Consider the following 13,060-nt stretch of genomic DNA (forward strand, 5'->3'; position numbering starts at 1 on the left):
TGCCAAATTTTCCAGAATCCCTATCGGTGGCTCGCACCTGTAGAATTGGTGTATCAATATCCATTTCGGGGCTAACCACACCATAGAAGGTGTCCTTGCGGCCACGGGCACGATTGAAAATAAATTCTGGGGCATTATCATTTTCATCTTGGACAATAATCTTCACAGTGGTTGTACTCTTTTGGGGATTGATGAAATATTTGTGGGAAGTCAAACGCAAGTCTAAGGAGAATGTGGTCATATTTTCATAATCCAAATCTTTAATCAATTGTATGCCGCATCCATGATCCTCTTGGGTAACATTGAAAAGACCCCATTCATTGCCGGAAATGATTTCACACTTAAAGCCAGGATTGGATTTGACCGACTTTTTGGAATTGATGACCTGTATCAATTTAATGGTGGCATTAATGCCAGTGGTCTCCGGAACTCCAGTGGTATAGCTATCATCACTGAATGCCAAACCCAGACTTTCGGGTGAAGTGATTACACCATTATCCATGCGTCCTTCACTGCCGCTATCTTCATTGGGGTCGGTAAGTAGATGTCTAACAAAAACAGGCAATGTGGCCACTGAACTCAGCTGGGGCTCACCCATATCATAAGCCCGAATATCGACTTGGTATTCTGTATCTTCCTCCTTTCTTAACTCATCTCTTATACGTATGGATCCGGTGTCAGGATCAACTTGGAAATATTTCAAGGCCTTGCCACGGCCCACAATTTCATAACGCACCACATTACCGGGCGAGGAGCCATCTCCATCTATGGCCGGCATAGTGGCAATCATGGCACCTATTTGTTGGTCATCATTGATGGTAACTGGTTCGGGAACGGAAACAAACACCGGCCGAACATCATTACGATCTTCCACCTCCACCACCAACTTGACGGTATCACCCGGCCCATTGTCATCATTTTCAATGGTGCCCACAATCAATTCATGACTTTTCTGCTTTTCATAATCCAAACCCTTGGTGGTTCTTATTTCGCCGGTGGCAGGATTCACCTTAAACAATTCTGTGGCACCTTTGCGTATAACATAGGTTATATCCGGTGTTGTGTCGGGATCAAATGCCTGCACCGTAGCCACCAGGAAATCGGCTTCATTTTCTGGCACCTTTACATCAATGCGGGTATCAGTAAATTTAGGAACTTCATCGGGAAGATCTCTAACTTGCACCGTAACACTGGCTGTTCCGAGACGGGCATCTGGTGCCCCATCTTTCGCGGTGACCACAAAGCGATATTCATTTTGTTTTTCATAATCCAAAGCCTTGGAGGTTTTTATTTCTCCAGAGGTGCCATTTATATGGAAAGGTATATCTTGAGGTATGGAATAGGTGATTTCAGCATTAATGCCCTCATCGGCATCGGTGGCATGTACAATACCCACAAATGCCTGTTCACGGCCCTCATCCACCTGGAAAACATAAGGCAGGGTGGATTCATCAAACTCGGGGTTCTTGTCATTGATATCGGTAACCTTGATATTGACAGTGGCACTGCTGGACAAACCACCATTATCCTCAGCTTTAACAATCAATTGGTAGCGGGTCAAACTTTCACGATCTAATTTGCGTATTACAGCAATAACTCCTGACTCTTGGCCCACGGCGAATTGCCTCAAATCATTACCCGAAACAATGGAATAGACCACAGGATCATTTTCCGGATCTTCAGCATGTATGACGGCAACAGTGGAATTAATTTCCGCTCCTTCGCTAACTTGTACCTCATAAACTGACTTGACAAATTTCGGTGGCTTGGTATTTGGTCCTGGTGTCACTGTTACCTCTACAATTGCTTGGGATGATAACCCGCCCACATCTGTGGCCTGTACCGTAATGCTATATTGTTCACCAGCCAATAGACGGCCTCGTGTCTCAATCTCTCCCGTCTGCTCGTCAATGGTAAACTTTTGCAAACCATTATTGGACACGTGATAAATGGAATAGGTAATGGCTGCATTGGCACCCTCGTCATTATCGGTGGCCGACACTTGGGCCACCTTACGTACACCATCCCCGGCGGTAATAGATACTGGAGGTACCATTGCAATCTTGGGGGCATTATCGTTGACATCTTTGAGGATTACAGTCAAGCTGAGCGGAGCACTGGCAGCATTTGTTTTGGGTTCTCGCGCCACAACTTGGAATTTATATTTACCCGGTGCTGGGGGATCACGATCTAAGCCCTCTTCATTCACCACCAAAACTCCCTCTGAAGTTACCTCAAATGAAGGTGTTGTCAGTTCATAAATATAATCCGGTTTTGGATCATCTTCGGTGAGATCAGCATCACTGGTCTTAAAACTAATGGGTTTACCATGTTCATCCAGTACCCGAGTGCCTAGTGGGGAGTTTTCATCAACAAATCCCACAATTGAGCTGGCTGATATAACCGGAGGATTGGCATCGACGGGCTTAACATTTATAGTCAATTTGGCAGTGGTAAAGCGTTTGATCATCGAAACCTCTTCAGCCTTGACAATGATGTCGTAACGCTTAGCCGTCGATGTGTCGACAGCTTTAATTTGTTTTAACACTCCGGTTTGTTCATCGATTTCAAAATAATCCGCATAATTTCCTGGCATACCACTGGCAAAGGAATAACGTATCGGTGCACTAATGGTATCCAAATCAACAGCTTGTATTCTTTCCGGTGTTACGGTGAGAACTCCTTGCAACGAACCAGCTGGTACTGAGGCGGAATATTCGGGATTAATACATGCCCCATCCAATAGAACGCAGTTGCAATAAATAAACGATGGATCCAAATCATCGGAATCGGCAATGTTCACAGTGAGTGTTGTGGTGGATGTCAGCCGCTCCGATACATTGCGAGCACGATCCTGGAAGAGAGAAGAAAGAAAAAATGAAATATTAAAATGGTACGTTTTGGGAATAGGTTAAAATCGAAGGATTTTATATCCTCTATTATTAGGTTGAAGGTATGAAATATGCAAAAGAAGAGGAGGAAAAATATAAATATAACCAAAACAAAGGCGGCGGGTTCTTCGATACCGGTTTGACCCGGAACCACACAGCACCCGTGTCCCGCCTGCGGCTGCCACCCCAGTGTAAATATGTTTGTTTGCATTGGTTTTTCTGTGTTGGGAGCAGCATATCCGGGAATGCTAGCTCCGAAATATTAAAAGGGTACGTTTTGGGAATAAAGGTTAAAGTCGAAGGATTTTATATCCTCTATTCTAAGGTTGAAGGTATGAAGTATGCAAAAGAAGAGCAGGAAAAATATAACTATAACCAACACCACGGCGGCGAGTTCTTCGATACCGGTTTGACACGGAACCACAAAGCAACCGTGTCCCGCCTGCGGCTGCCACCCCAGTATATATATGTTTGTATTTACATCTGTTTTTCTGTGTTGGGAGCAGTATATCCCGGAATGCTTGCTCCGAATTCGGTTCGAATTGGTTCAAGCCGGGACGGAGGAAAACACAGGACCTATTTACATGTTCTCAGTTTGCCACATGCTCATCTATCACATTCAAACTTCGCTTAGATGCAATAGGCGCAGGGAATAATGCGAATGACTATGTTCCTGCATGCTACTTGAACACAGCACCCAGTGAGTCGTGGTCGTCATCAGAATACGCGACTACACTGCAGTCCCCCAACATCAGCCGCACACGAAGCAATTAACAACACCAGCAGTTGTTCCAATCCCTGGAAATATATCCTTTTTGCAATTTAATTGCAATGGACTCCGAGGTAAGATCGAGGATATAGTGGAAATCAAAGTCGCGGTGTTGTAGCAAACCAAGCCCAACAACAACCGCAGCTTAGAGCGTTGTGATGGTTACAACGTCCTGGTTACAATACCGACCTATCTCGCCTGACTCTAATGGCCCGTAAATGGGTAGCAAAAGAGAGAGAGGGAAAACTAAATATGAATTAGCAGATGAAATTTGAAAATGAGTTCCTTCTAGAAATAGTTTAATGTTTAAGGTTTCCATGTTTCTTTTCAATTAAAAATAAACCTCTAACTGCGATATTGAAGTTTTTATAACCTCCACCATACTATGGATTTTCGGCATTTTGAGGATTTTAGGTAAAATTTGTTGACCGAACTACCTGTAACTTCACATTTGAGATTGTTAGTGGTCACAATAACTCCTACAAAAAATTTCAATACTCTCCACTGAAAATTGTCAATATAGGACCATGTTTTGGTATCGGCTCCATATAAGAGTACCTTCCGATTTTCGGTATTTTGAGAATTTTAGCTAAGTTTTATGACATAATTTCCTGTAACATGACAGTTAAGGTTTTTAGTGGTCACAATACTACTCCAACAAAAAATGTCAATACTCTCCACTGAAAATTGTCAATATAGGACCATGTTTAGGTATAGCCCCCATATCAGGGTACCTCCCGATTTTCGGTATTTTGTTATTTTAGCTACAATTTGTTGACCGAACTAGCTGTAATTTTACATTTCTGGTTCTTAGTGGTTACAATACTTCTCCACTAAAAATTTTCAATATAGGTCCATGTTTTGGTATAGGCCCCATATAATGTACCTTTCGATTTTCGGCATTTTGAGAATTTTACCTAATTTATTTTACGGAATTACCTGCAATTTGACATTTGAAGTTCATAGTGACCACAACAATTCTCCACCAAAAATTTTCAATATATGTCCATGTTTTGGTATAGCCCCCATATAAGGGTACCTTCCGATCTGAATTTTACCTAAATGCTGATCGAACTACATGTAATTTTACATTTTAGATTCTCAGTTGTCACGAAATTTGTCCACTAAAAATTGTCAACATAGGTCCATGTTTTTGGTATTGCCCCCATATAACGGTACCTCCCGGTTTTCGGTATTTTGATCATTTTAGCTACAATTTGTTGACCGAACTAGCTTAATTGTACATTCCTGGTTCTAAGTGGTTACAATACTTCTCCTCTAAAAATTGTCAATATAGGTCCATGTTTTGGTATAGCCCGGGTACCTCCCGATTTTCGGTATTTTGTTGACCGAATTACCTGCAATTTGAAATTTGATGTTCTTACTGGCCACAACACTTCTCCGCAAAAAAATTTCAACATAGGTCCATGTTCTTGTAGAGCCCCCATATAAGCGTGCCTTCCGATTTTCGGTATTTTGATAATTTTAGCTACAATTGGTTTACCGAACTGGCTGTAATTTTACATTTATGGTTCTTAGTGGTTACAATATTTCTCCATTAAAATTTTTCAATATAGGTCCATGTTTTGGTATAGGCCCCATATAATGGTACCTCTCGATTTTCGGTATTTTGAGAATTTTAGCTAATTTATTTAACCGAATTAACTGTAATTTGACATTTGATGTACTTAGTGATCACAACAATTCTTCACCAAAAAGATAGGTCCATGTTTTTTATATTGCCCCTATATAACGGTACCTCCCGATTTTCGGTATTTACACTATCATACGGAGAAAATGTGCCTCATCGAAATAATGGTTTTAGACCCCAAGTATGTTTGGACGAAATCCATTTCAGACAATTTGGGGGTGATTAAGTCATGTCCGTCTGTCTGACTGGCTGGTGCGCACGATAACTCTCGAATGGATCAACCGATTCGGTCCAAAATTGGGCTTTCGGGCTAGTTTAAGTTCGAAGATGGGTTTTATCGGTCCACTCCTTCCGATACCTCCCCCACAAATATATCCTAATATATTTACCAGATATAGATCAGGATTGACTATGGACTATATTTAACCACTACTTCGGGTACCTCAAACACAAAATTTCGAATAAGTTCACTTTAAGACCTGCTTTGATTTTTATTGAAGCAAATTGAATTTGCTGCCTCAATTACGACGGTAAAAGTTTTTTTCAGAGCCAAGTCCATACTTCTTAAGAAAACAGCCAGGATGGAGAGCACGATAAGTCCCAAACCGATCAACCAATTTGGTCCAAACTTTGGATTTTCTAATATTTTGTCCAAAATTTAGTTTATTTTCTAAAATGGCCCATATAGGTCCTCTTCTTAGGGTACCTCTCCCACAAAAGTTCAACGTTTGTGCCTTAGTACAGTTAAGGCTCTGTTTGAAGATCGTTTGTAAATGTATACCGATGGTGTTCGTTGTGGTCCTGTTTAGAACGACAAGTCCATGCTTCCTGGCTTACTGGCCCAAAATTTATACGATGACCCACTGAAATGACTAGTGGGCGCGATATCTATCGAATAGATATGGCTCCCTATATAAGATCCACTTCCATAATGGACTATGTCGGTGCATTCCTTCAAGTACCTCTTCAGCAACCCTTTTTAACTTTAATCCTAATCAACATTTTTGTCGGCAAGTTCAAATGTCCAAAAAGGGCCACAAAATTCTGAATATAGGCTGAGGGTATATATCTGCCGGCAAAGCCGACTGATACTTTTTACTTGTTTTTAAATAAATAATTTTCCGGCTTAATTTAGGAATTTGGAATATTGGTGGTCGAAAAACTTTTCCACCTTAAATTTTGGACAGGAATGGAAACCTATTATTCCATTTTAGTAAATAAAATATAAGAAATATTCTAATTTCATGTTATTTAAGAAAAAGAAAGTTGTTTATTTTATTTTATTTTTTCATTCATGAAAGGAAAACTGTTTCCAGTCAGCTAAACAGTTGCCTACCACGGAACGTGTTAATGTTGGTGACAAAACCACATTTACTTGGTTGAAATTGCTAGCTTTTGCAGTTTTCGTTTTGTTTAATTATATGGACTCATGCTTTTCTTTGCAAGTTGCAACTGAAGTGACCAAACATCGAGCAGCAACGCATGCATATCAAAATAACACAAAAAAATCTAACAATTAATCAAGGAAAACACCATACAAACTTTACATTTTTTTCCTTGGGATTTAAACATGAAATGAAAATTGTTTTTTTTTTTTGCAGATATACTAAGGAATTTCACCAAGCAGTTAACCATTTAGGCATTACAGTATTTTGGACTTGGAATGACTAACAAGCTGTGAACATAGAAAAAAAAAATACTAAACTCTGACATGTCAAGCATTTAACATGAATGTTAAATTGTTTGAACTAAATTTGCATAGGAAGAAAGTGAAACAAACTGCAGCAACAACAACAACAATTTCGAAACAATGTCTATAAAAAACTTTGTATTATCGATCATGATTTCAACAAGTATGTTGTATGTATGTCTGTAACGAATGTGTGTGTTCGGCTATAATTTTCACTTGTGGCAATACAAACATTGTTTTGTTTGGCTATGTAGTCTAAATTAGGAAATTGAAAGTATGTTGTAGTTTTGTTTTTGCCTTTTTTCGCTTTTTTCTTAGTAAATCTTAACACAATCATGTGAACATAGAAAACACGTTATTGCAATTTTGATGTCAATTGTAATTATTCACACTAAAATCGAAATGAATTGCATGTAACAAGACATATATCGGCTACGTATCGGCTGAAGTACAGGAAAAGAAACAAAATTAACTCTTTACTTCATAGTTAGTCACACTTGCGGAGGTTTGGTATGGAATAGGCATTACAATTGCTTTATAAGATCTATTTTGGTTTACAGTTGTTACACACTTTGTTAGGCCAGAGGAAAATTGGACATTTGCTTAGAGCTTTGGCCAATATAAATACATAATGTAATCAATAGATTTTGCATGGAAAAATAGGAAAAGAATGGTAATTGGTAATTTTTCTATGAATTTGTTTTGGGAAATAATTTTTTTATTTAAATGTTTATTATAACAGCAAATTATAATAAAATTATAATTACAAAGCAATAGCAGCAAAGGCTATCGGCATTTGGAAATTATTTATCTGGAGTTCAGAGAAGTATTGGTGATTGCTACCGGATGTCTCAATGGCTGTGATTGGTGAAATGCCAAGTAGCTAAAGTTTGAAATTTCGTAGAAAATTCCGAGTGCTTTAAACCGTAGAACAGCCAACGTTTAAGTAAAGTTGGGCGTCATTTCTGATAAAAGAATAACAAAAAATTCAATTTATGTTTCCCTTGCTCTTTTATTCTTTTATCATCGTCTTAATAGACGACCTTAAAGTCGTCTTAATAGATGACCTTAAAGTCGTCTTAATAGACGACCTTAAAGTCGTCTTAATAGACGACCTTAAAGTCGTCTTAATAGACGACCTTAAAGTCGTCATAATAGGCGACCTTAAAGTCGTCTTAATAGACGACCTTAAAGTCGTCTTAATAGACGACCTTAAAGTCATCTTAATAGACGACCTTAAAGTCGTCTTAATAGACGACCTTAAAGTCGTCTTAATAGACGACCTTAAAGTCGTCTTAATAGACGACCTTAAAGTCGTCTTAATAGACGACCTTAAAGTCGTCTTAATAGTAGAGTTGGACAATTGAACGAACTACTTCACAATCTAGTTCAATGGACACCGGTCATTTGTATGAACAACATGCGTATACTTAATATCTCACGTTAGTTTGTATAATGTTACTCATACGTTTTTGAACTAGGACAGTGAACTAGGTCGTTCAATTGCCCAACTCTACTTAATAGACGACCTTAAAGTCGTCTTAATAGACGACCATAAAGTCGTCTTAATTGACGACCACAAAGTCGTCTTAATTGACGACCTTAAAGTCGTCTTAATAGACGACCTTCAAGTCGTCTTAATAGACGGCCTTAATATACGACCTTAAAGTCGTCTTAATAGACGACCTTAAAGTCCTCTAATAGACGACCTTAAAGTCGTCTTAATAGACGGCCTTAATATACGACCTTAAAGTCGTCTTAATAGACGACCTTAAAGTCCTCTAATAGACGACCTTAAAGTCGTCTTAATAGACGACCTTAAAGTCACCTTAATAGACGACCTTAAAGTCGTCTTAATAGACGTCCTTAAAGTCGTCTTAATAGACGACCTTAAAGTCGTCCTAATAGACGACCTTAAAGTCGTCTTAATAGACGACCTTAAAGTCGTGTTAATAGACGACCTTAAAGTCGTCTTAATAGACGATCTTAAAGTCGTCTTAATAGACGGTCTTAAAGTCATCTTAATAGACGACCTTCAAGTAGTCTTAATAGACGACCTTAAAATCGTCTTAATAGGCGACCATAAAGTCGTCTTAACAGACGACCTTAAAGTCGTCTTAACAGATGACCTTAAAGTCGTCTCAATGGACGACCTTAAAGTCGTCTCAATGGACGACCTTAAATTCGTCTTAATAGACGACCTTAAAGTCGTCTTAGTAGACGACCTTAAAGTCGTCTTAGTAGACGACCTTAAAGTCGTCTTAGTAGACGACCTTAAAGTCGTCTTAATAGACGACCTTAAAGTCGTCTTGATAAACGACCTTAAAGTCGTCTTAATAAACGACCTTAAAGTCGTGTTAATAGACGACCTTAAAGTCGTCTTAATAGACGATCTTAAAGTCTTCTTAATAGACGGTCTTAAAGTCATCTTAATAGACGACCTTCAAGTAGTCTTAATAGACGACCTTAAAGTCGTCTTAATAGACGACCTTAAAATCGTCTTAATAGACGAGCTTAAAGTCGTCTTAATAGACCACCTTAACGTCGTCTTAATAGACGACATTAAAGTCGTCTTAGTAGACGACCTTAAAGTCGTCTTAGTAGACGACCTTAAAGTCGTCTTAGTAGACGACCTTAAAGTCGTCTTAGTAGACGACCTTAAAGTCGTCTTAGTAGACGACCTTAAAGTCGTCTTAATAGACGACCTTAAAGTCGTCTTGATAAACGACCTTAAAGTCGTGTTAATAAACGACCTTAAAGTCGTATTAATAGACGACATTAAAGTCGTATTAATAGACGACTTTAAAGTCGTCTTGATAAACGACCTTAAAGTCGTCTTAATAAACGACCTTAAAGTCGTGTTAATAGACGACCTTAAAGTCGTCTTAATAGACGATCTTAAAGTCGTCTTAATAGACGGTCTTAAAGTCATCTTAATAGACGACCTTCAAGTAGTCTTAATAGACGACCTTAAAGTCGTCTTAATAGACGACCTTAAAATCGTCTTAATAGGCGACCATAAAGTCGTCTTAACAGACGACCTTAAAGTCGTCTTAACAGATGACCTTAAAGTCGTCTCAATGGACGACCTTAAATTCGTCTTAGTAGACGACCTTAAAGTCGTCTTAGTAGACGACCTTAAAGTCGTCTTAATAGACGACCTTAAAGTCGTCTTGATAAACGACCTTAAAGTCGTCTTAATAAACGACCTTAAAGTCGTGTTAATAGACGACCTTAAAGTCGTCTTAATAGACGATCTTAAAGTCGTCTTAATAGACGGTCTTAAAGTCATCTTAATAGACGACCTTCAAGTAGTCTTAATAGACGACCTTAAAGTCGTCTTAATAGACGACCTTAAAATCGTCTTAATAGGCGACCATAAAGTCGTCTTAACAGACGACCTTAAAGTCGTCTTAACAGATGACCTTAAAGTCGTCTCAATGGACGACCTTAAATTCGTCTTAATAGACGACCTTAAAGTCGTCTTAGTAGACGACCTTAAAGTCGTCTTAGTAGACGACCTTAAAGTCGTCTTAGTAGACGACCTTAAAGTCGTCTTAATAGACGACCTTAAAGTCGTCTTAATAGACGACCTTAAAGTCGTCTTGATAAACGACCTTAAAGTCGTCTTAATAAACGACCTTAAAGTCGTGTTAATAGACGACCTTAAAGTCGTCTTAATAGCCGATCTTAAAGTCGTCTTAATAGACGGTCTTAAAGTCATCTTAATAGACGACCTTCAAGTAGTCTTAATAGACGACCTTAAAGTCGTCTTAATAGACGACCTTAAAATCGTCTTAATAGACGACCTTAACGTCGTCCTAATAGACCACCTTAACGTCGTCTTAATAGACGACCTTAAAGTCGTCTTAATAGTAGAGTTGGACAATTGATCGAACTACTTCACAATCTAGTTCAATGGACACCGGTCATTTGTATGAACAACATGCGTATACTTAATATCTCACGTTAGTTTGTATAATGTTACTCATACGTTTTTGAACTAGGACAGTGAACTAGGTCGTTCAATTGCCCAACTCTACTTAATAGACGACCTTAAAGTCGTCTTAATAGACGACCTTCAAGTCGTCTTAATAGACGGCCTTAATATACGACCTTAAAGTCGTCTTAATAGACGACCTTAAAGTCCTCTAATAGACGACCTTAAAGTCGTCTTAATAGACGGCCTTAATATACGACCTTAAAGTCGTCTTAATAGACGACCTTAAAGTCCTCTAATAGACGACCTTAAAGTCGTCTTAATAGACGACCTTAAAGTCGCCTTAATAGACGACCTTAAAGTCGTCTTAATAGACGTCCTTAAAGTCGTCTTAATAGACGACCTTAAAGTCGTCCTAATAGACGACCTTAAAGTCGTCTTAATAGACGACCTTAAAGTCGTGTTAATAGACGACCTTAAAGTCGTCTTAATAGACGATCTTAAAGTCGTCTTAATAGACGGTCTTAAAGTCATCTTAATAGACGACCTTCAAGTAGTCTTAATAGACGACCTTAAAGTCGTCTTAATAGACGACCTTAAAATCGTCTTAATAGACGAGCTTAAAGTCGTCTTAATAGACCACCTTAACGTCGTCTTAATAGACGACATTAAAGTCGTATTAATAGACGACATTAAAGTCGTCTTAGTAGACGACCTTAAAGTCGTCTTAGTAGACGACCTTAAAGTCGTCTTAGCAGACGACCTTAAAGTCGTCTTAATAGACGACCTTAAAGTCGTCTTGATAAACGACCTTAAAGTCGTGTTAATAAACGACCTTAAAGTCGTATTAATAGACGACATTAAAGTCGTATTAATAGACGGCTTTAAAGTCGTCTTGATAAACGACCTTAAAGTCGTCTTAATAAACGACCTTAAAGTCGTGTTAATAGACGACCTTAAAGTCGTCTTAATAGACGATCTTAAAGTCGTCTTAATAGACGGTCTTAAAGTCATCTTAATAGACGACCTTCAAGTAGTCTTAATAGACGACCTTAAAGTCGTCTTAATAGACGACCTTAAAATCGTCTTAATAGGCGACCATAAAGTCGTCTTAACAGACGACCTTAAAGTCGTCTTAACAGATGACCTTAAAGTCGTCTCAATGGACGACCTTAAATTCGTCTTAGTAGACGACCTTAAAGTCGTCTTAGTAGACGACCTTAAAGTCGTCTTAATAGACGACCTTAAAGTCGTCTTGATAAACGACCTTAAAGTCGTCTTAATAAACGACCTTAAAGTCGTGTTAATAGACGACCTTAAAGTCGTCTTAATAGACGATCTTAAAGTCGTCTTAATAGACGGTCTTAAAGTCATCTTAATAGACGACCTTCAAGTAGTCTTAATAGACGACCTTAAAGTCGTCTTAATAGACGACCTTAAAATCGTCTTAATAGGCGACCATAAAGTCGTCTTAACAGACGACCTTAAAGTCGTCTTAACAGATGACCTTAAAGTCGTCTCAATGGACGACCTTAAATTCGTCTTAATAGACGACCTTAAAGTCGTCTTAGTAGACGACCTTAAAGTCGTCTTAGTAGACGACCTTAAAGTCGTCTTAGTAGACGACCTTAAAGTCGTCTTAATAGACGACCTTAAAGTCGTCTTGATAAACGACCTTAAAGTCGTCTTAATAAACGACCTTAAAGTCGTGTTAATAGACGACCTTAAAGTCGTCTTAATAGACGATCTTAAAGTCGTCTTAATAGACGGTCTTAAAGTCATCTTAATAGACGACCTTCAAGTAGTCTTAATAGACGACCTTAAAGTCGTCTTAATAGACGACCTTAAAATCGTCTTAATAGACGACCTTAACGTCGTCCTAATAGACCACCTTAACGTCGTCTTAATAGACGACCTTAAAGTCGTCTTAATAGTAGAGTTGGACAATTGAACGAACTACTTCACAATCTAGTTCAATGGACACCGGTCATTTGTATGAACAACATGCGTATACTTAATATCTCACGTTAGTTTGTATAATGTTACTCATACGTTTTTGAACTAGGACAGTGAACTAGGTCGTTCAATTGCCCAACTCTACTTAATAGACGACCTTAAA

General features: G+C 38.6%; 1 protein-coding gene across 3 annotated transcripts in view; it reads right to left on the minus strand.

Moving 5' to 3' along the window:
* Cad99C (cadherin 99C) overlaps positions 1-13,060 on the minus strand; it is a 463,896-nt gene that overhangs the window by 8,585 nt on the left and 442,251 nt on the right. For all 3 annotated transcript variants that reach the window (XM_073960669.1, XM_073960670.1, XM_073960671.1), the window contains exon 9: positions 1-2,854. This exon is cut by the window's left edge and continues 56 nt beyond it. In XM_073960669.1, coding sequence (XP_073816770.1) covers positions 1-2,854 — 2,854 coding nt within the window. The remainder of the gene's footprint in view (positions 2,855-13,060) is intronic.

The sequence above is a fragment of the Musca autumnalis genome, unplaced genomic scaffold, assembly GCF_047663935.1.
Source record: "Musca autumnalis isolate F117 unplaced genomic scaffold, ASM4766393v1 scaffold_1, whole genome shotgun sequence".
Classification (NCBI taxonomy): Eukaryota; Metazoa; Arthropoda; class Insecta; order Diptera; family Muscidae; genus Musca; species Musca autumnalis.